Here is a 20960-nt window from a genome sequence, read left to right on the forward strand (position 1 = left end):
GGAAAAGGCCAGCTGGACAGCAGGGGTTTCGGACTCCGGGAGCCGGTTCGCGCTGCCTCCCGGGGGTTCCCTGCCCGGCTTTCTGGGGGGGCCCTACGGAATATGCTAGTGTGGTCCCCGTTGATCGTGGGAGACAGGAATCATCGTGTACCTCGACACGGATCTCCGGGCGGCGAAGGGCCCCAAGGTGCCAGGGCAGGACCCAGAGCTCGGGAAGGGGGTAATGGGGTAGGAAGGTGGGGGGACTTGATCCCGCTCTAGCCGCCTGGCTCTCCCTGAGGGGCAACCCCGGCGAGGAAATTACGGTTCCGACCACCCAGCGACTCCCTTCCCCACTCCAGAGACCAGAGCAATTCTCAGAATCATCGCATTGGGGGAAAGCAGCCCCCGTGGAAAATAACAAAAATTATAACAACAGTTCACAGGGACTGAGTGCTTATATTGGGCCAGACACACAACGAACCTCTTTACATATATTATCTCCTTTAATACTCATATTGTTAATAGGTAGCTTCTTTTATTAGCCGTGTTATACAATGTAAGAAACTGAGGGCCCGCTCCCTAGAAGTTAACCCTGATCACTCAGCTAGAAAGTGGTGTAGCCAGCGTTTGTTTGAGCTCTGTGTTAAGGTCCTGCCTCCAGTCACCCAGTGTTTCACAAAGTGGGGGTCACCCCTCTCCTAATAATCAAGCTGCAGTCAGGTGATTGCAGGCTGACCAAAGCCCAGGAAGCCTGCCTGGGAGCTGCAGTATCTGTGACAAAGGGCGAAGTCGGGCTGCACCTGGATCTCAGTGCTGGGAGCATCTGCTGGGGGTGTCCCCTCCTCCAGTCCTCGCAAGTAGGGGAGTGTTGAAACATCCTGGGGCTCTCCTTAGCCAAGGAGCAGAGGTGATGGCACCTGAGCTCCGGCCCAATTACAGTGCTGCTGGAGAGCTTTCCTGCCTCAGACAAGGTTCAGATTTTGGGCTCAACAGGGTCCCTGGAAACTGCCTCAACCTCTCATCCACCTGAGTTCAGGCCCCCGGCACAGGTGTTCCAGCGCTGTGATGCGCCTCAGACAGGACTCACGCTTGCTTTGGAGACTGGACCAGAGCTACTAGACTACCGGCTATGAGGGAACCGGGGTGTGTTACACTAGTTTAAGCTTCACCAGGACTACTTTCCTAGACCCTAGACTTCTGCCAAAAAGGCCTCATGGCTCCTCTTCTCCAAAGGGCAGAAGTCCTTAATCGGCCGGAAGAGGCAGGCCTAGCCTGAGCTCTTACTACCTTACCTCTGTAGTCTTCCTCTAGCCACTCCCCTTCATCTTTCCTCCCGGTGAAACTCCATTAATTCCTCCAGATTCCTACTCAGGGCCTTCACATATTGGCCTCTCAGCCTACGATGCTCTTTACTCTTTCTGGCTGTCTGAATACCCTTTCTCTCAGCTTTCAAGTTGACATGCCCATCTCCACTCCAGTCTAGGAGAGATGCCCCTCCTCTGTGCTCCCATAGCTCCCTGAACTTCTGTATCCTAGTACTTATCACCGTATTGTAGTTGCCTGGTTACTTACTTGTCTATTCCTCACTAGACCATAAGCACTGTGGGAAGGGACTGTGCTTTATTCACTGATGTTTCCCCAGGGGCTAGGGCAGTGCCAGGCAAGTAAAAGCTCTCAGTAAATATTTGCTGTATCAATGAATGCATAATGGCCAGCGGGCCCAACCCACCTTGGGCCCTGTGTTCTTGAGATCCTTAGCTATCTTGGTGCTGGCCTAAAGGGCAAATGAAGCTTTTGCTCAACCTGGGTCTGGAGGAGGAGAGTGGGTCCTCAGACTGTTCTGGAAACCTCTGACTTCAGTTGTCTGTCCCCAGCTCTTCTGACTTGATAGGGTTTTGGTGTATTAGACTGAGCATTCCTCTACCCAGCCCACCCTCCTAGAGTCCCCCACAAATTGACCTCACTGGGCCTGCTTTTATGAAAGGTTTATTCCTAGTGCTAGGTCCCAATCTTCCAGGGCTCTAAGCACAATTAAACTGGGTGGATAGGTGAGGGGATGCCCATTCTGATGCAGGGCCAGAAATGGGGCTCCCCATTATTCCCACCCCTTTGGTCCCAGTCCCTTTCTCTGCAATGGGCACGCATAGAGGAGGGACAAAGGGTACTGGAGGCAACATCATTGGCCCAGGGGAGCCCAAGAAGAGCTGCCTTTGGCTGACAGGGCCTTTTGAGGCTCTGCCATTGGTCGGGGGCACACCCCAGGAGCTGGGGATAGGCCTGAGCAATACCATTGGCCAGGGAGTGGTTTTGTCATAGCCTTTGGCTGTGGAGTGGAAGGAAAAGATCTGGGAACAAAGCCCAGTGGCCAGGAAGATAAGGGACAGGGCAGCAACTGCTAGGCCTGCAGGCCCCATCCCTACCCACAGCAATGTGGGCAAAACTGGTGTCAGGCCCCAGCAAGGGGAAAGGAGCCCACGCCTGAGGGCAGGTGGCAAGGGATATCCCATGTCCGATCTCCCCCACCCTGGGACTGCCCCTCCCAGTGTCTTTATGACAGCCAGGTTGGTCTGGGAGCGGCTCACTGCTCCTCTAGCCAGGAGGGCTTCTCAGCTCCTGGAGGCCTCAGCTTGATGTTGAACTGCTGCAGGGTCTGCTCCAGTTGTTTCTGGTTCCCAGCAAAGTAGGCGGACACAGCATTGTGGAAGAGCAGCAGCTGCTTGTGCATCACCTTGATCTGGGGGTCCAGAGGGTCAGCTGAGGCTGGACTCAGGTGCCCTTCTTGAGGGGCTGAGCCTGAGACCAGACCAGGGATGCATGCATTCTGCTCTGATGGTGCTTTGGGGGTGGGGTTTGAACTCCACCGAGGGAATCAAAGGAGAAAGGTTAAGCTGATGGGAGAAACCTGACTTGATTTGCTGGGGCTGGGGTTCTGGTACCACAACTCAGGGTATGATTTTTCTGTCATGATCCTGGGACCAGCAGTCAATTCTTCAACAGAAAAGGGCCAGGGATTGGAAGGAGGGGGACCCGGAAAGGTCCAGGGGTTGAGGGGGCTAAGAGAAGATCCCACTCCTTGGTCAGACTGCATTACTCCATCCAACGATGGGCAGGGTCTGGGGGGGAGGGTCGTTGTTACAGATGGGAAGATGGGCTGGGGTCAACGGGGTGGGGTTGGCACCTTGTTTTCTTCCAGGAACTTGAGCTTGATGGCCACATCTCCCCGCAGCTTCTCATATTTGTCCCGATGGGCCTGGAAAGTGGCCTGGGCACTCTCAAGTCGACCACGCGTCCCTGCATCCCGAGGGCCTAGGCTCAGCTCCTCTAAGTCTGTACGGTAGGCATCATATTCCAGCCTGGGGAGGGGGTGATATAGGCTCATCTCCAGCCCTTTGTCCTCCACACTCTTCCTTCCTGAATTCTTATGACCCTAACCTCAAATTTCCACCCAAGCCAGCCAACTCCCAAAGCCCTAGGCCCTGCCAGTGCCCACACCTGGCAGCCTCATACTGTTTGACAGTCATGAGTGTGTCTTCCATGGTCTTGGTGACCAATGTGTTGATGCTAGAGACAAAGAAGTTCACAGCCCCTAGCAGTGTCTCTCCATTCTTGCACAGCAGCTTCTGTGTCTCTGCATTGTAGCCAAATTCCTCCTGAGGGCAGAAGGGAGGGACAGGCCTTGAGAAAGAGTCCCGACCTGACTGGAGCTGTAGGGCCCTTCATTCCCCTCTTCCCCAGGGAGGAAGCAGCCATCAAAACTGGAACAACCAAGGACTGCCCCCAGCAAGGCTCTCTTAGCCAGAAAGTTAGTGGGGCCACCCTGGGGATGCCTGGGGTGGGAATGTGGGGGTGGGGTTCTCAGATAAGTTCACAGGACTAGAACAGAGAAAGCTAGTGCAGCAGGCAAGGGAGGGGCTCGGATTAGGCTGAGCATCAAAGGCATTCTCACAAATGCAGAGAAGGGTTACTTGTGAGGCACCCAGTGTGCCGCCTCCCACAGCCCCTCCAACTTCTGGACCTCTGTACAAACCCTTAAGCTGCCTCCACAGGTGAGTGCTGCTGGGGGCAGGGCTGGGCCCACCCTGTAGGGGTTCTCCCTCTGGGCTGCAGGAGGGAGGGAGGGAGGCTGAGGGGTGACTGCCTGGGAGGGCCTGGGCCCAGTCCCCCCACCCTCGTTGGCCTGGCCGAGGCACCTGAAGCTCTGGGGACTTCTGGCTGAGGTCAGCAAAGGCGTCACCTAGTGCATGCTGGGTCTGCAGCAGGCTGTAGAGGTGGGCTGTCAGTGCCCGGCCCAGCTGCAGGACACTCTCATACTTGCGCTTCGTCTCACGCAGCAACTCAATCTGCAGCTCTAGCTCCAGGTCCACAGTCCGAGAGCCTCGGCCAAATCGCTCAGATAACAGCTGCTTTGTGCACTGATGGGGAAGTGGGGGAATCAGTCAGAGACCCTAGCACCCTGCCCCCACAACAGGTATGTACCCCAGTATACCCAGACTCCTAGTCTCAGCCATAGATGAAATATTAGGATCTGGGAGAAGGGGAAAGGGACCCATGGGTGTTTGGGGGAAGGGAGAGGTGCTTGAGTCCCACCTTATATGTGTTGATGCCCCATTTCTTGACGATGTCAAACTTCTCTCCAGCGATGCCCCGAGCCACCTCATCTCCAGGGCTAGCAGGAGTGGCACTGTGAGATGGATGGCGGCCAGACCCTAAAGGACCAAGTTCTCTGACACCAGCCTCTCTCAGATACAACCAGACACCTCTGTGGCTCCACCCATTCTTCCCTCCCAGCACCTGAAAATGACTTTCCTGAAGGAGCAGAAGCTAGAGACAATTAGATTCTCCTACTCACTAGGAGGAACTCATATCTTGTGCCCTGAAACCCAAATCCTAATATACATCTGACCTCCTCTGAGGTGGTGGTGAGGATGGGGGGGGCGGGGGGGGGGGAGGTGGATAGGGCCAGAGGAAACAGAAGGAAATACACAGAAGGTGGGCTAGAAGGTCAAGGATGGTGGGTCCTGGTAACAGGAAACCTGGTTGACATTCCCATGTGGTATCACAGTCTGTGAGGTTCCGGGCTGTTTATTCCTCTAAATTTTAGAGTCTAAAGAACCAACTCTGAGAAGCCTCATAAAGATCCAAATCAGCATCAAGCTCTAGAGCAGGGGAAACTTCTGTGGAAGCGTCCCTAACGTGACTCAGGTGGTGGCAGCGGAGAAAAAGGCTGCACCTCAGGGGAAATGGCAAATGGGAGCAGTTGGACAACCCTGGGAACTGGCCTTGGGGTGAGGACTCCATAGGGTTCACACTAGCAGGAGTTTCCAAGATCTCTCAAGATAATTCAAGCTTTCTCAGACATAGCCTGTGCTCCCCAGAACCATTCCTCTCCCCATCCTCACTCAAGCTTCCTGTCCTGGTCTGATCATTCATACCTGTGGGGATGAGTCCATCACCAGAGCCCCCATAGCCACCAGACACAACGCTGGTTTCATTGAGGTTGGGTCCTGACACCATCACCTGCTGGAGGTCCTATAGGCCAGAGAAGAGGGGGGCTTCAGGAACATAAGGGCAGCTGAAGCATTTTGGGGGTGAGAACAAGCTTGGATTGAAGCATCATAGAGAGAGCACACAAGGGAAGTCTGCACAGAATCAAAACGAAAATTTGTAAAAAGATTGAAGGGAGTTAGATAAATTAGGGAAGGCGACTAAAATAGCCTAGGGTTTATGAGTTGGGATTCCTAAAATGAGACAATAAGGAGAAAAATCAAACAGAAGCACCTGCTCCAGACCATCATCTTCGGGAAGCTGCCCAGCTTCGCCATTCCCATGGATGGGGATCTCCATTGTGGCTGCCTTCCCTAGGATCCCGTCCGTCATGGCTAGGGAAGGGACCGGAGTCAATGTCTCCACCCCAGCGCCCTGCAAAGCCCAACACAGACAGTTCTGGAAACTGGCCAGGTCTCCAGAAGAGAAAGGTCCCCCCTTCCATTTCTGAGGTTTTAGAGGTTTTCCCAGGGCTTGAGTGTCCTGATTTGGCTGCCACTCCTTTCGTCAGGTAGCATATGTATCTCTCCCCTCCAAGGTGCATAGTTTTCCACATGCACACCCAGGCCTCAGGTGTCTTCTCCTGACTCGCCAGCCCCACCAGGACTCCGTGATCATTCATCCATTCAATCGTTCAACAGACACTGACTGAGTACCTACTATGTGCCATGCACTATTTGAGGCCCTGGAAATACAGCAGTGAACAAAATGGATCAAGTCTGTATTCTCTTGGAGCTTATCCCCATGCAGGTGTTTCTCCCCATCAGGAGATGAACCCCTTTCCAGGGCTCAGGTATGTCACCCAGGGCTTGACCTTGCACACTCCTTTGGTGTGTCTCCCCCTTTCCTTCAAGTGATCTCCCCCTCCTCCACCCCATGCACCTTTTCTTCCTCGCCCTCTCCACCAGGCCTTAGTTGAATCAGTTGGTGTATGTTCTCGGCCTCTGGGAAAAGCCTCTTTTTCCCAGGATAGAGTTGAACCCTTCCAAAGTCAGTTATGTCTCCCCAGGTGTGTTTCCCTATCCCCCCACCCCCACCCCATACACCTGGGCATCAGGTGTGTCCTCATCCTTCCCTGAGCTCAGAGGTATCTTGCCCTCAGGACAGGTTCATGCGTTCAACTTCCACTTGACTAAGTACGCCCCTCTCACCTCGGGCCGGGCTGCTCTTCCCCTCGGGGCGCCAGGCCCGGTCCGCGCGGGGACCTCGGGCTCCCGTTCCCGTCGCGATCCTAGCAGCAGGTCAGGGATTCGGCGGAAGTGACGTCCACTCCCGGGCAGAAGAAGCCGGCCACGTCGCAGTTTGTAAGGGCGGAAGTGACGTTGAGCTAGGGGGCAGGGCGATCCTTGAACCAACCCTTCAGTTCTCGGGGAAAATCTTCCGGAGATTACTTCCGGGGCGTGACCGAGACGCTGTGACGGAAGTAAGGGCGGGTGTGCTCCTGAGCCGGGATGGAGCAGCAGCATCAGCAGCAGCTGAGGAATGTGAGTAGCAGCTAGAAGTGGCTTCGGGACCTTACATTCAGCTCGCATCACCGTCCGCAGGGCGGGACCCCGGAGAGCCAGGGGGCCAAGGGCTGGGAACAAGGGCCGTAGTGCGCGGTCCCAGGAAACGCCGAGGCGGCGCGACCCCGAATTGAGGTGTGGGCCCCCTTATCGCTGAGTCCTTGGTCCCCTTCTTTTCCAGTTGCGGGACTTCCTGTTGGTCTACAATCGGATGACGGAACTCTGCTTCCAGCGCTGCGTGCCCAGCCTGCACCACCGAGCCCTGGATGCTGAGGAGGTGGGGAACCGAGTAGGGAGCCACTCTTCCTCCTCCCCAACTTCCCTTCAACCTTTGGCCGAGTCTTTCCTTTACCCTCGCCCCTAGGCTGGGAAGGGGAAGACAGGAGACGCACCTGACAGGCCACCTTTGGCCTCTGCCTCCACCCTGTCTTCCCTCCAGGAGGCCTGCCTGCACAGCTGTGCTGGGAAGCTGATCCATTCCAACCACCGCCTCATGGCCGCCTATGTGCAGCTCATGCCTGCCCTGGTGCAGCGCCGCATCGCAGACTACGAGGCTGCCTCCGCTGGGCCAGGGGCTGCTGCTGAACAGCCGGGAAACTCGCCCACAGCCAGCTAGCCATCCCCAACCCAGGAAGGGAGGCACTGGATGGACCCTCACATTGAAGGAGCCAGTGGACCTTGGGCTGGGTGCAGCCCGTATAGAGAGTGAGGAGTTGCCTGAGAGCTGGGTGCTGTTGCTCATTTTTCTGGAGCTAATAAACCCGCTTTCATTCCGTTTGGTTTATGTTTTGGGCGGAGAAGCTCTGCCCACTTGACTAGCACCATCCTTTATTTGTCAGTGCATATCTGCTGGCTTCAACCCTGGCAGCAGGGAAATTGCCTTCTATGTGTAGAAGGAAAACCTCAGCATTCATTCCCCAGGCACCTGGTTAAACCGAGGTGTGTGGATGCAATTTTTTAAGGTTGGTAATAGCAACAGGAAGGCGATTCCTCGCCAGATGACAGAGAAAATAGGAGCTCTGTCCAGCTGTCATTAAATAAAATCTGTCTGACTTTAATGGCTCACTTGTGAGCTGGGTATGCATTCATTCATAACTTTTTGTGTGTGGATTGTGTCTTGCAAGAGGGAATTCTGCTAGATTTAGAGAAAAGAGGAGACATCTAAGGACAACAGGGTTTTGGGGGACTACCTCCTTATAAATCAGTAACTTCAGAACAGATGAAACCTATAAAAATTCTGAATGTTCTGAAACTTTAACCATATCCCCAAGTTGTTACTTCTTTACTATTTTCTAAGAAGACTTTTTTTTTTTTTTTTTTTTGCTTCAGGGGTGATCAGAAAGGGGAAAACTTGAGGGCCTATATTCTGCAATATGGTCAGGCTTGAGATAAAGAAATCCAAGAGAGAAATGATGGTGGTGGTTGTGGAAAGGAAGGGATAAGCAAAATCTATGGGGCTTCTTTAATGTTACTTCTGTCTCACTGCTTATTTATAATTAATTCCAGCTCTTCCACCTTTACCCCACGTTTCCACTCTGCCTGTTCTGTGATTTCTAGTCCCCACCTATCCATTCTTTTTATTTCCTCCCAGTTGTGGAATTTACTTCTGCTTTCAACAGTGTGAATGACCTATCACTCCATCACCACATTTTCTTGCTGCTCTTGTGTCCTTTTTTTTTTTTTTTTAAATATATTTTATTGATTTTTTACAGAGAAGAAGGGAGAGGGATAGTTAGAAACATCAATGAGAGAAATCAATCAGCTGCCTCTGGCTTGCCCCTTACGGGGAATGTGCCTGCAACCAAGGTACATGCCCTTGACCGGAATCGAACCTGGGACCCTTCAGTCCGCAGGCCGACGCTCTATCCATTGAGCCAAACCGGTTCGGCTCTTGTGTCCTTTGTATCATTCCAGCTTTTCAATCTTTTCTGTTCCTCCATTCAAACTTCTAGAGAAAAATACAGCTGTGTAATGAATGTCACTAAGTATTTAAGGTTCCAACCTCAACCAAGCCATCATTACCAACAAGCAACCCTTTGTGGGTTCCTGGTCTATTCACTGTCCTTAACATGGCAGTTATTACACCTTACTGCTCTCCTTAATTCTTCACCTCACCCTCAACTATTCCCCATCAACTGACCATGTTTCATTTTTTTACAGTGGAAATGGAAGCTTTTAGACATTGGTTCCCACAATAATAAAAATAACTTCCTACACCCACAAAGCACACAGTTTTCTCCCTCGTATAGCTCAGGAGTTTGAAATTCTCTAATAGTAGACCCTGTATTAAAATACAGATCTGACTTGCCCTGGCCAAGTAGCTCGGTTGGTTAGAGCATTGTGCTTGAAACATCACATGTGCTCATTATGCCAAAGGCAAGACCTGAGGGAGACTCCAGCAATGATGAGCCAAGGTGGAGATTCAATCCTGAGTCAGAACACATACAAGAATTAACCAATGAGTGCATAAATATGTGGGACAAGAAATCAATGTTTCTCCTTTCCTCTCTAAAAAAAACCCCAAACAGATCTGACTTTAAAATCCATGTTTTTGTTTTTATACTATAACAGGCTACCTCTCAAAATTATATCTATTGAGCCCCTACTTTGTATAGGTTCTGATGTTGGTATATGTCATGCTTTACCTTAGTTAATCTTTATGACAAAAGTACAAGTAAGAGGTATTATCCCCCCCCTCTTAACAGATGAGGAAGCAAGAATCCAGAATGTACTATGTATCTTATATACATAGTCACCTGTTGAGAAAAGTGGTTCCTATTACTTTTTGCCTTTTAGCTAGCTGCTGTCCCATGAACAAATCTTGAATAGAAAGGTTTATTGGAAAGTAAAAGTTGCTGGCCAGAAACTTCCTTACAAAGTGGCTTCATGTCTACCTAATAAAATTCTTTCCTTGGAAAGTATAAATGCAGGAAATCAGCTTGTGAACTTCCCAATTTCCAGACACAAGGAAATAGGGATCCAGGATATTGTACTGCTGGTGGAAGGATTCTTCCACATCAACATTTGTGGGTGTCCTTGCAACAAACTTCCTTGTACAATGGGGCCTTGACTTACGAGTTTAATTCGTTCCGAGACCAAGCTCGTTAACAAAGTACTCTATCAACTCAATGCAAAAAATCGTCCGAGAGACAGCTGGTATCTCAAAAAACTCGTTAGTCGGGACACTCGTAAGTCAAGGCCCTACTGTAATTAAACTGCCAGATGATTATGAATGATCTGTGTTTCCAAGTCATGTAATTAATAATTACTGGAGAAGGGCTAGGAACATAGAAGGTCTTTGAACTTCCAGAGCTATTTGCTTATTTATCTGTACCAAACCTCACCCCCAGGCATGGAGAAAAAAGTGTCCCTCAGTCTGATCCATCAATTAGTCTCTTTCTTAAATTTCCAATATCTTCTGTCCTGGTTCTTTTCTCTTAATATTTATAAGAACCTTATTCCTACTATCCATCTTCCATTATTGCTGGAGTCTCCCTCAGGTCTTGCCATTAGCATAATGAGCACATGTGATGTTTCAAGCACAATGAGAATAAATGTTGACAAAACTTTATCTGATTACCACAGACATTGGAGAGAGGGTTAGTGTTCCTGTCATTCTGGCTTCAGAGCATAACTGCCCATTCCTTTGCAAAGTCTGATTCCTTTTGTGAATGTTCCCCCATGTCCCGCGTGGTTCAGGGTTCAGGATCTGGAGGAGGGGCCACATGCAAATGAAAGAGATGAGACAAGAAATAATTTGGAAATATTGGGGGCCAGGTGGGCAAGCCCAACTCAAGGGGAAGGATTTCTACTGGTGCCCAGGCTTCGCCAACATTTTATTCAACTTTGGATACAAATGAAGCCCTTAGGCAGACAGGCAATTTTGGTAGCAGACAGACTATCTTAAAGGTCAGTAAATACTGGAGGATTTACTCTGAGACTATTTGATCAGGAAATAACTTGAGCCCCCATTGTCTGGACTAGACAATCGGTGCATAACTCTGGCCCTTGCCATGGGTTCAAGGTTCACCAGCGTTCGGAGATCCTTATTTGCACTTCTCTGCTAGTGAAGACAATGGGTGACTTCCTGTACCTTTGAGGCTATTCAAGTGTACCACCCTCTCGTTATTTGTCCTTAGTAACTACCACTCTCCTACATTCCTTTGTCTTCCTGTCCACTCATTGATACTTTTATGTTTATGTGGACACTCCAGTATTTTGGTCTCTTAGTTCTCTGACACAATCTAGTGATTTCCACTTTCTTGGGCATCCACTCCCATAATTATGTCCTGGCCATTGTCTTCACCTCCAACTGCTCTTATCTTCAAAACACTATTACTTGCATCTTATTCACTGACCATATTCCTTTCACTTGATTGAACTATTCCTTATTGTTTTTTGAGTCACTGGGGCAGTCAGGTCATTGCTTCTACCTTCTCTTTATTCCTATCGAGCTTAAATTCTAGTGATTCTCTTGGGATAGACTGTGTTTCCTTACCTTTCATCTTTTTTGGATACATAGATAAATGTATGTCTAAACCGGCCCAGCATTCCTCTTAAGGCCAGTGCCTATTCCTGTGCCCTGAATCCTAGTCCTTCCTTCTTTGGGAATGGCTGACTTTTCCCCACTTTACTAAATTCTCATCAGTGTTTAAACATGCTAAACTCTCCCTTGATAGAAAAACAAACCACTCTGTACCTCATTTCCTCTCCAGCTACCAACCTGTTTTTCCACTTTATACTGAAAGCAGTTGAATACTTTGGCTCTCTCCATCCCATTCCTCCACCCAATCTGGTGTTTGTTTTTTGTCAATCCTCATCTGAGGATATTTTTCCATTGAGAGAGTGGAAGGAAGGGAGGCAAAGAGAGAGAGAAACATAGATTGGTTGCCTCCTACACATGCCCCAACTGAGGCTCAGGATCAAACCTGCAACCCAGGAATGTGCCCTTGACTGGGAATCGAACACATGACCCTTCAGTGCTCTATCAACTGAGTCACACTGGCCAGGGCCACCCAGTCTGTTTTGACTTCTACAACCTTTATTCTATTGAAATAGTTCATACTGAGGTCACACTGGCTCACCACGTGACCTTCACATTCCTAAACTCAGTGGCTATTTCGCAGTCCTCAGCTTACTTTCCCTTCTCAGTAGCATATTGACTAGTTTATCATCAACAGTCTTCCCCTAGCATCTGCGATTCCACTCACATACTTAACTACTACCTCTTTGGCCAAAGCTTCTTAGCCTCCTTTGCAGGCTCACCGCCCCCCCCCCTCCCCTCCCCCCTTCAGCCTTTAAATCTAAAAGTTTCTCTGGGTCCTGTTCTTTCTCAGCCTATTTTTTCTAGGATTGTTTCATCCCCACTCTGAGCTTTGGTTACTGATGACTCCCATATCCCTCCTCTGAGCCACTTGATTGACCTCTCCACTTAGGTTATCTCAAAAACATCCTGCCCTAGCCGGTTTTGCTCAGTGGATAGAGTGTCAGCCTGCAGACTGAAAGGTCACGGGTTCGATTCCAGTCAAGGGCACATGCCCAGTTTTCAGGCTCAATCCCCAGTAAGTAGGGGGCGTGCGGGAGGCAGCTGATCAATGATTTTCTCTCATCATTGATGTTTCTATATCTCTCTCTCCCTCTCTGAAATCAATAAAAATATATCTAGTTTTTAAAAATCCTCAGCTAGCCCTAACCGGTTTGACTCAGTGGATGGAGCGTCGGCCTGCGGCCTGAAGGTTTCCAGGTTCGATTCCGGTCAAGGGCATGTGCCTGGGTTGTGGGCACATCCCCAGTGGGAGGTGTGCGGGAGGCAGCTGATCGATGTTTCTTTCTCGTCGACATTTCTGACTCTATCCTTCTCCCTTTCTCTCTGTAAAAAATCAATAAAAATAAAAAAATCCTCAGCTCTACATGTTTCCTCATAAACTCTTCTCCAGGAGAGTCCTTCAGTTGCAGAAGCTAGAAACCTCCCTCATCCCTTCATTCAATTGCCAACTCCTATTTCTACATATCCCTGGATTCTGTCTGTTTCTCTGCATCTTCACAGTCTCCCATCAGGATTATTGCAATTGCTGCTGCTCCCTATGTCCGCTTTTGCACCCCTCCAACAGACCAGAAAACACAAAGTGATGCTTAAAACTTGGCAACAGCTTCCCATTCTTAGGATAAGAACTGACATTCTGTACATGACTTACAAGGCCCTGCATGATCTAGCTCCTGCCCACCTCAGCTGTATCTTATAAGTGACTCAAACACTGGACTGTCAGTATTGTTTGTTGAATTGGACTGAAACCACACCTCTCTCTCCTCTCTGCTCTAACCACACTAGCCTTTTGATTCCTCTAACCTGTCATATACTTACATCTCAAGGCCTTTGTACCTGCTGTTTTCTGGCTTGCAATGCTTTCCCTCCACCTACTAAATTACTCATTCTTGAGTATTTAATTCAAATACTCTTTCCTCAAAGAACTCTTTCCAGACTGCAGCTCCCATAATTCTTCATGTTTTTGGCATCCACTTCTATCAGTAACTCATGAGGTCAGAGTCCATGTTTGTATTGTTCACCATTGCTTTCTTATCACAGTTCCCAGCACATAATATGTGCTTGATAAATATTTGTTGGATGAACATCTTTCATTCTCCTCCCAGCTCAATCTACTAGTCATATAACAAAAGGAAGACTTTTTATTAGAGGAAGAGACAGAAGTGAATCTGAATTTAACCTGCTCTATTTTTTTCCATAGTGCTATCATGTATATAGTTTACTCATTTTGTTTATTATTTATTACTTGTGTCCTCCACCAGAATGTAAGCTTCATAATTCAGTTTTTGTCAATGTTAGCATTTTGTACACTGAGATAACTACCTAAAATAGTGTCCAACACAGTTGATGCTCAGTAAATATTTGTTGGTTGAATCAAGGAAGAAAGAATAGTTACAGGGCAAAGGTTTAGAGCTTGGCTTTAGGGAGGGAAAGAAGATGGAATGGATGAAGGCAGATCTAAGTAATTTTTGATATAGTTTTGGGAGATTGAGAGTGCCTTGTAAATAGCATGTGTGATGGTTAGTTTTACCTGTCAACTTGACTGAGTTATAGTACCCAGTTATTTCATCAACCACCATTCTAGGTATTGCTGTGAAGGTATTTTATAGATGTGATTAAAATCTACAATTGACTGACTTTTTAAAAATATATTTTATTGATTTTTTAAAGAGAGTAAGGGAGAGGGATAGAGTTAGAAACATCGATGAAAGGAAAACATCGATTAGCTGCCTCCTGCACACTCCCTACTGGGGATGTGCCCGCAACCAAGGTATATGCCCTTGACCAGAATCGAACCCGGGACCCCTGAGTCTGCAGGCCGACGCTCTATCCACTGAGCCAAACCGGCTAGGGCAGAATTGATTGACTTTAAGTAAAAGAAATTACCCTTAATAATGTGGGTGGGCTTCACCTAATCAGTTGGAGGCCTTAAAAATAAAAACTGAGATTTCCCTGAGAAGAAATTCTGCCTCAAGATTGAGGCATTAACTCCTACTTGAGTGTCTAGCATTCTGACCTACCCTACAGAATTTGGACTTGCCAGCCCCACACAATCATTTGAGCCAATTCCTTAAAATAAATCTCTGTATACCTGTATCCTATTGGTTCTGTTTCTTTGGAGAACCCTGATTGATATAGCATATGTTCTTCTTCTTCTTCTTTTTTTTTTTTTTTTTAATATGAGCTGAAGTTATCAGAGAGTAAAATAGTAGAAAATGGAAGATGAGAGAGTGCAGGAGGTTAGGAAGTTTGAAATAGTCTTTGCACAGAATGAAAGAGTGAACTGACAAAAGAAACAATTAGAATTTTAGGTGGTATTGAGGGCTCAGTAGAGGTTACTGAACAGAATTCCCTTCTGTCCTTGTCTATCTGGAAAACCAGTGTGTTTGTTTGTTTGTTTTTTGTTTTGTTTTTTATAATCCTCATTAGAGGATATTTTTTCCATTGATTTTTATTTTTTTTTTTTTTTTTTATTTTTTTAAATATATTTTATTGATTTTTCCCAGAAAGGAAGGGAGAGGGATAGAGAGCCAGAAACATCGATGAGAGAGAAACATCGATCAGCTGCCTCCTGCACACCCCCTACTGGGGATGTGCCCGCAACCAAGGTACATGCCCTTGACCGGAATCGAACCTGGGACCCTTCAGTCCGCAGGCCGATGCTCTATCCACTGAGCCAAACCAGTCAGGGCATCCATTGATTTTTAGAGAGAGTGGAAAAGAGGGGGCAAGACAGAGAGAAACAGCAATTGGTTGCATGTTTTACTTTTTTCCTCACAAGAACATAAAAATTATGAAGGGTAACTTAACAGGAAATTAAAAAATGTAACAATTTTTCCTTTTAGTAGTCCTTGGGTAGTTATGACAGAATAGGTTCCACTTTCTGTTTGTTTCTTTGAACAGGGATTTAGGTCCAAAGTTTTGTTTTTAATATCTGCTTCTGTCTCCCCCTCTATCAGATCGGCTTCCTCCACAGCCACCACCCCTTGGTGCTCTGCGGCTTGAACTGCTGTAGGAATCAGGTGGAGGAGGGTACCCCCTTTCCATAGAAGGGGGAAGCCCTCTTTCTTGTCTGCCAACCCAATCACGACCACTTGAGTAGAGGTCACTGCGACTGCTTGAGTAACTGTCTCGATTGCCACCATATCCATCACGTGAGCTTCTGTAATCATCATAGCGACTGTTTCCACCATAAGATGGTGGGGGCCCTCTTGTAGGTGGAGCACTACGTGAGTTACCATAACTGTCATATGAATCCCTGTAGGAACCACCACTTGGATGATCTGAATAGTCATGATCACAACCATAGCCGTCTCTATCACTATAGCCTCTTGATGGATAGTCATCACGTGAACTGGAATGACCATAATCACAATAAGTATAATCTCTTGGTGGTGAAGCATAATCTCTTGTATCACGGGAGCTTGGGTAATCTCTACTTGAGTAGCTGTCTTTAGTAGAATATCCATCATCTCTTGGGGACAAATAAACATCTCTACAGGAAGGCAGGGGTTCCCTTCGAGGTGGGTCTCCATAACTATCTCTTCCTCGAGATGCAGGAGCTCTTCCTCCCATTCCACTGCTGCTGCGAACTGGTCCTGAAGGAGCAGATCTTTTAGCAGGAGGACCCACACTTCTCGGTGGTGGGCCTCTTTTTACTGGAAGTGGTCCCCTGGAAGAACTCATGTTAAAATTCATGGAATAGCCACCATCATCCATGTGCTGTCCACGTGAGGGAGGTCCCCTGATTCCTCCACTTCCTCCTCTTCTGCCTCTAAGACCCCTTGGAGGGCCTCTGCTTCTTGGAGGTGGAGGTGGTCCACGCCTACCAGTTTCAAATGATGGTTTGGTGGCTTGTTCTACCTTGATGGCTTTTCCATCTAAGGACTTTCCATTCATATCTCTGGCTGCATCCTTAGCATCTGCTGCACTTTCAAAGGTGACAAAAGCAAATCCTCTCGATTTGTTGGTTTCACGATCTTTCATCAAGAGTACTTCCACTATCTGTCCATATTTGCCAAATACAGCTTCAAGGGCTTTCTCATTTGTTTCTGTATTGAGACCACCAATGAAGAGCTTTTCTGGGCGATCAGCTTCAACCATGTTTCCCTCCTGGTAAGAGTCGGAGGGGTGACGACGGTTTCAAAGCTCCTACAAGCTCGCTGACAGGGGCTTCCTAGCTGCTCAGCACAGAGAGGGCCACTGGCTCCGAAGACGGAAGAGAGAACCTGCAGGAACTACTGCGCCATATGTTGGGGTCCAACCCCAGCAGGTCCAGGGGTTCCCAAAGGTGTGGATGGAGTCGGCGGAGAAGGAATGACACAGACACAGCATTCAGTTGATCAGCAGCCTAGCCAGGTTCTCTAGCCAGGATCTCCAGCCAAGTTCTGTCCTTTATTGTCTTGTTACATGTGTATTTATACCAGTTGATTTTAATCCTATCAATTTCTATTCCAAAGGTTAGGGCGTTTCTTATCTCCCTTCCAGGGAGTAAAGAGTATGTAGCTTAAGAGCAATTGTTCGTAGTTAAAGTGATTAACTACCCACCTGGCATTTAGTTAAGGGGTTTTATTCCCTCCCTAACTTCAGGGGAAAATCCCTACCTGGGGAAACAACCTTTCTCGGAGAGGTGACCTTGGTTAAAACACATAGTGCCAAGAAGGTGAGCAAACATATTAAGAACAGTATGCCATATACGCCAGGTCCCTTGAAACATATGCTGTGCAGATGTTTCTTCCCTGCAGTGACTGTGTCAAGCAGCAAGGATGGACTGGCTTCTGGCAATTGTATATTTTGATCTTTTTGTTATTACAGTATATGTGTGGTAGGAAGAATTTTAAGATGGTCCACAAGGCCCTAGCTGGTTTGGCTCAGTAAATAGAGCATCAGCCTACGGACTGAAGGGTCCCGGGTTCGATTCCAGTCAAGGGTACATACTGTGGGCTCAACCCCAGTAGGGGGCATGCAGGAGGCAGCTGATCAATGATTCTCTCTCCCTCTCCCTTCCTCTCTGAAATCAATTTAAAAAAAAGAAGAGTCCACAAGATTTCCCACCCCCTGTATACATACCCTACCCTGCATAATCCCTAGAACTTTGAATCTGATAGAGTTTACTTCGGTAATTAAGTTATATAATATGGCATAATTGACTGTAGGAAAGGGAATTATCTGGTGGGCCTGATCTAATTACATGAACTTTTTAAGAGCAGGAAGTATTCTTTGGCTGGTTGCAGAAGAGGACATCAGAAAGATTTGAAGCGGGAGAAGTGCTTGAAGAACTGTTGCTGGCTTAAGGATGGAGGGGCCATAAAGCGAGCCTCTAAGACTTGAGAGTGGCCCCTGGCTAATGGCCAGGAAGGAACCTGGGACCTCAGTCCTACAACCACAAAGAATTGAATCCTGTCAACAACAGGAATGATTTTAGACCAAGGTTGTAGCACTTAAAGTAGTGAGAAGCAGTTGGATTCTGGATATTTTTGAGGCTATATAGCCAACAAAATTTGCTGAATGATAAGACATGGGATGTGGGGATGGGAGGGGGAGAGAGGGAGAGAAGTCAAAGGTGACTCTAAGGTTTTCATCTGAGCAACTGGAAAAATTGCCTTGCCATTTACTGAGATGGGGAAGACAGTGAAAGAAGCAGCAGATTTCTTTGGGGCAGAGGGAGAACGAATGGGGGGCAGTTAGGAGTCCGGTTTTGGACATTTTAAGTTTTTAAGTTTGAGATACTCATCATTCATCCAAGCGGAGCCATTAAATAGCACTATTTTTGTTTTAATCATTCAGCCCCAGCCCCACCCCCTATTTTGAGCTTATTGTGATCAAGAATTTCTTCTTGCTAGGAGTTGGGGGTGGGTGGAGTAGGTGGATATGGCGGAGGTGGGAGGAGGGGGGTTTGGGAGGGTCTCAAAGACAGGTGGTTGGTGCCTGACGCTGGTTTAGCTGCCCAGTGAATAAACAGGCGCAAGGATTACACCAGCCACGCCGACCCTCCAGCGGTGCAGGCAGCCAGCGCATTCGGCCTGGCCCTCCCCCCTCACCTCTGCGTACCCGACCTGGGGCCCCACCCTCCCGCCGCTTACTGGCTCCTGGGCGCTCTAGGAGGCAGCGCTGAGCCTCACGCGAGGGCTCTCGTAACCGTTCTAACCCCCGGGAGGAGACGGACCCGCTCCCCTTCCCCAGGGGAGACCACTCTCGGGCTGTCCCCTGGAAGGCCCCCTCCTCACACGCCCCCAAGGATCCCTCCTTCCTTTTCCTCCTCCTCCTCCTCCTCCTCCTCCTCCTCCTCCTCCTCCTCCTCCTCCTCCTCCTCCCCCCCCCCCCCCAAGCAGTTCTGCGGCCACCTGTCCGGGTCCTCAGCGGCCCCTCCAGCGCAGATAGGACTGGGCTTTGCTTCCTCCCTTGGCGACCCGCTCCCGTCCTCTGCAGGTCGCAGGCTCCACCCCAGGGACAGCTCCTCAGTAACCGAGGTTCTCTGGGCGGGTTTTCCGTGTGTGTATCCATTGGCCTCTGCAGAGGTCACAGGCTTGTCTGTCTGCCAGTCACTCTGCGCGCAGTGGTCTGTGTCTAGGAGCCAAGTCCAAGTTCGTCCATTTACCCAACAGGTGCTCCCTGATGAAACCTCGTCGGCAGATGTGTCTCCCTTCCCTTACCTTGCCTCCTGTACCCTTCCGGCCAGGTGAGGGGGCAGTGGCCTGGCTGGTGGGAAGGAACCTGTGCAGGGAGGCCCCCACCTCTGTCCTGGGCGGGCTTCTTACCAGACTCGCTGCGGAGGCTGTAGGTAGGGTTGAGGGTCCCAGAAAGGGCCCTCTGCTGGCCTGGCTCTGCCCTGCAGCGCCCATTTCCCTGTCCTAAGTCCCTCCTCCTCTCTTCCTTCCCCAACCCCTTGACCCTGACCATCCCTTGACCAGAGCCTAAGGCCCCCTTCTCTTGCTCCTTTCCTGGTCTGTGCCACGCAGGTGAGGCCCAGCAGCCAGGAACCTGGAACTGGCAGTCGGAGCCTGAGCAGTGGGCCAGGTCGGTTCGCCAGCAGTTGGATGCCCAGCTCCTTGTGGTCTCGAAGACATGGGTAGACTCATCTCCCAAAGAGGCACCATATGATGCCCTGGAGTCTCAGCACCAGCAGAGGCGGCAGAGGCAGTTCCTGCAGGCGCTGACTCAGTCGCTGCCCGGCCTGCAGCGCCTGGTCACTGAGCTCCGCACTCTGTTCTCAGCTGTGCTCCAGGACTGCAGCCTTGAGGCCTGGCACTACCTGCACGCAGTGCTCTGCCTGCTGCCTCCATACCAAGCGCTGCTCGTGGGCCACCTGGACCTGCTGCCCTTCCTGGAGCAGCTGTACCGCTGGGCACCCTGGGTCCAAACCCAGCTCCAGCTGGACCTCCTCGATGCCATAGACCAGGCCTTTCCCCAAGACACCTCTTTGTTAGAGAGTGCCTCTCATGCTGACTGCTGCCTTCAGAAGCAGAGGTTCCGTCATGGGCCTCTCATCCCAGCATGCCCTTTTGTGCGGGCCAGGAGGAGTGGGCAGCAAGGAGAGGAAAAGTTAGCCACGTGGCTGCGGCCACTGACTCTGCCTGAGCTGCAGCACAGCCTGGGCATTGTGGGTGCCGAGGTGGCTGTGAATGAGGCACCGTGGCGAGATGGCCTTGGCCTCCTGTCCTTGGCACTGGCAGCAGACATCCCCGTACAGTATGAAAGCAGTGGCACCGAAGACACGGAGGAGGAGCCTGTTGGAAGAAAAAAGACTAAGTAAGTGAGGGACCCAGTCTGGGGTTCTGAGCGGAGCAGAGAAAGAAGCCAGTTTATGGGTGCCTCCTGGGGGGGGTTGGTTGTCAAAAGGCAGCTCTCTATTGATTTTAGTGACTAGCCTAACCCCAAGCCAACCCGGTGTGAGGCTGCTCCTCTCTTTCTTTGTTTTTTAAATATATTTTTATTGATTTTAGAGAGGAAGGGAGAGGGATAGAGAGATAGAAACATCAATGATGAGAGAGAATCATTGATTGGCTGCCTCCTGCACGCCCCTTACTGGGGACTGAGCCCGCAACCCAGACATGTGCCCTAGGCTGGAATTGAACCCAGGACCCTTCAGTCTGCAAGCTGATGCTCTATCCACTGAGCCCAACCGGCTAGGGCTCCTCTCTTCCTTTTTGTCTGCAAAATTAACCCAGTGTTCTTAGTGTTAATCCCCACAGGAAACTGCAGAAACTTGTGAAAATCAAGTCAGCTGTGAAGAAGCCAAAGCTTCAGAGGACAGCTTGAGTTCCCAGACTTCTTTCTCAGATGGTGCTGGAAGCTGCCTTAGTTTTCTTCTCACTCATTCATAATCCCTGAGCCTCGCCCCTGGGCTGCCCTAGTGCTGGGTGCTGCATGCTGGGTACAGGTCTTCC

General features: G+C 49.5%; 5 protein-coding genes across 8 annotated transcripts in view; 2 read left to right on the forward strand and 3 right to left on the reverse strand.

The window, feature by feature from the left end:
- Positions 1 to 466: 466 nt before the first annotated feature.
- ARFIP2 (ADP ribosylation factor interacting protein 2) lies at positions 467 to 6832 on the reverse strand. 4 transcript variants are annotated; one of them, XM_036325242.1, is made up of 8 exons: positions 6678 to 6832; positions 5761 to 5901; positions 5415 to 5511; positions 4570 to 4688; positions 4173 to 4394; positions 3475 to 3632; positions 3161 to 3335; positions 467 to 2716 (listed from the first exon to the last, which is right to left on the reverse strand). In XM_036325242.1, the coding sequence occupies exons 2-8, from the start codon at positions 5857 to 5859 to the stop codon at positions 2561 to 2563; spliced, it is 1026 nt and encodes a 341-aa protein (XP_036181135.1). In that variant the 5' UTR covers positions 5860 to 5901; positions 6678 to 6832; the 3' UTR covers positions 467 to 2560. The 4 variants fall into 4 exon arrangements, with proteins under 4 accessions (XP_036181135.1, XP_036181137.1, XP_036181136.1 ...); XM_036325244.1 differs by having other exon boundaries at positions 5761 to 5861; positions 6678 to 6790; XM_036325243.1 differs by lacking the exon at positions 5761 to 5901 and having other exon boundaries at positions 6678 to 6774.
- A 63-nt stretch (positions 6833 to 6895) lies between these two features.
- TIMM10B (translocase of inner mitochondrial membrane 10B) lies at positions 6896 to 8089 on the forward strand. Its single transcript, XM_036325246.1, has 3 exons — positions 6896 to 7010; positions 7213 to 7308; positions 7471 to 8089. The coding sequence occupies exons 1-3, from the start codon at positions 6978 to 6980 to the stop codon at positions 7645 to 7647; spliced, it is 306 nt and encodes a 101-aa protein (XP_036181139.1). The 5' UTR covers positions 6896 to 6977; the 3' UTR covers positions 7648 to 8089.
- Positions 8090 to 15303: 7214 nt separating this feature from the next.
- LOC118663311 (RNA-binding motif protein, X chromosome-like) lies at positions 15304 to 16837 on the reverse strand. The gene has a single exon (XM_036322767.1). It carries the CDS (start codon positions 16675 to 16677, stop codon positions 15502 to 15504), a length of 1176 nt encoding a protein of 391 aa, XP_036178660.1. The 5' UTR covers positions 16678 to 16837; the 3' UTR covers positions 15304 to 15501.
- Positions 16838 to 19206: 2369 nt separating this feature from the next.
- DNHD1 (dynein heavy chain domain 1) overlaps positions 19207 to 20960 on the forward strand; it is a 54603-nt gene continuing 52849 nt past the window's right edge. The window contains exons 1-2 of the mRNA XM_036326874.1: positions 19207 to 19252; positions 19533 to 20322. Coding sequence (XP_036182767.1) covers positions 19207 to 19252; positions 19533 to 20322 — 836 coding nt within the window. The remainder of the gene's footprint in view (positions 19253 to 19532; positions 20323 to 20960) is intronic.
- The window catches only part of RRP8 (ribosomal RNA processing 8), a 68445-nt gene continuing 67569 nt past the window's right edge, over positions 20085 to 20960 (reverse strand). The window contains exon 8 of the transcript XR_004970401.1: positions 20085 to 20300. The gene's annotated coding sequence lies outside the window, so the exon portion shown is untranslated. The remainder of the gene's footprint in view (positions 20301 to 20960) is intronic.

This window comes from Myotis myotis, unplaced genomic scaffold (assembly GCF_014108235.1).
Source record: "Myotis myotis isolate mMyoMyo1 unplaced genomic scaffold, mMyoMyo1.p scaffold_m19_p_10, whole genome shotgun sequence".
Taxonomy (NCBI): Eukaryota; Metazoa; Chordata; class Mammalia; order Chiroptera; family Vespertilionidae; genus Myotis; species Myotis myotis.

What these genes read in the sequence shown, in the direction of transcription:
- ARFIP2 (XM_036325242.1), bottom strand. Translation starts at nt 5,859, where the DNA reads ATGACGGACGGGATCCTAGGGAAGGCAGCCACAATGGAGATCCCCATC. An exon ending in AGAAGTCCCCAGAGCTTCAG is followed by an intron (nt 3,633 to 4,172) that starts GTGCCTCGGCCA and finishes TTCTGCCCTCAG; the next exon opens with GAGGAATTTGGCTACAATGC. An exon ending in AAACAGTATGAGGCTGCCAG is followed by an intron (nt 3,336 to 3,474) that starts GTGTGGGCACTG and finishes CCCCCTCCCCAG; the next exon opens with GCTGGAATATGATGCCTACC.
- TIMM10B (XM_036325246.1), top strand. Translation starts at nt 6,978, where the DNA reads ATGGAGCAGCAGCATCAGCAGCAGCTGAGGAAT. An exon ending in ATCAGCAGCAGCTGAGGAAT is followed by an intron (nt 7,011 to 7,212) that starts GTGAGTAGCAGC and finishes CTTCTTTTCCAG; the next exon opens with TTGCGGGACTTCCTGTTGGT. An exon ending in GAGCCCTGGATGCTGAGGAG is followed by an intron (nt 7,309 to 7,470) that starts GTGGGGAACCGA and finishes TCTTCCCTCCAG; the next exon opens with GAGGCCTGCCTGCACAGCTG.
- LOC118663311 (XM_036322767.1), bottom strand. Translation starts at nt 16,677, where the DNA reads ATGGTTGAAGCTGATCGCCCAGAAAAGCTCTTCATTGGTGGTCTCAAT.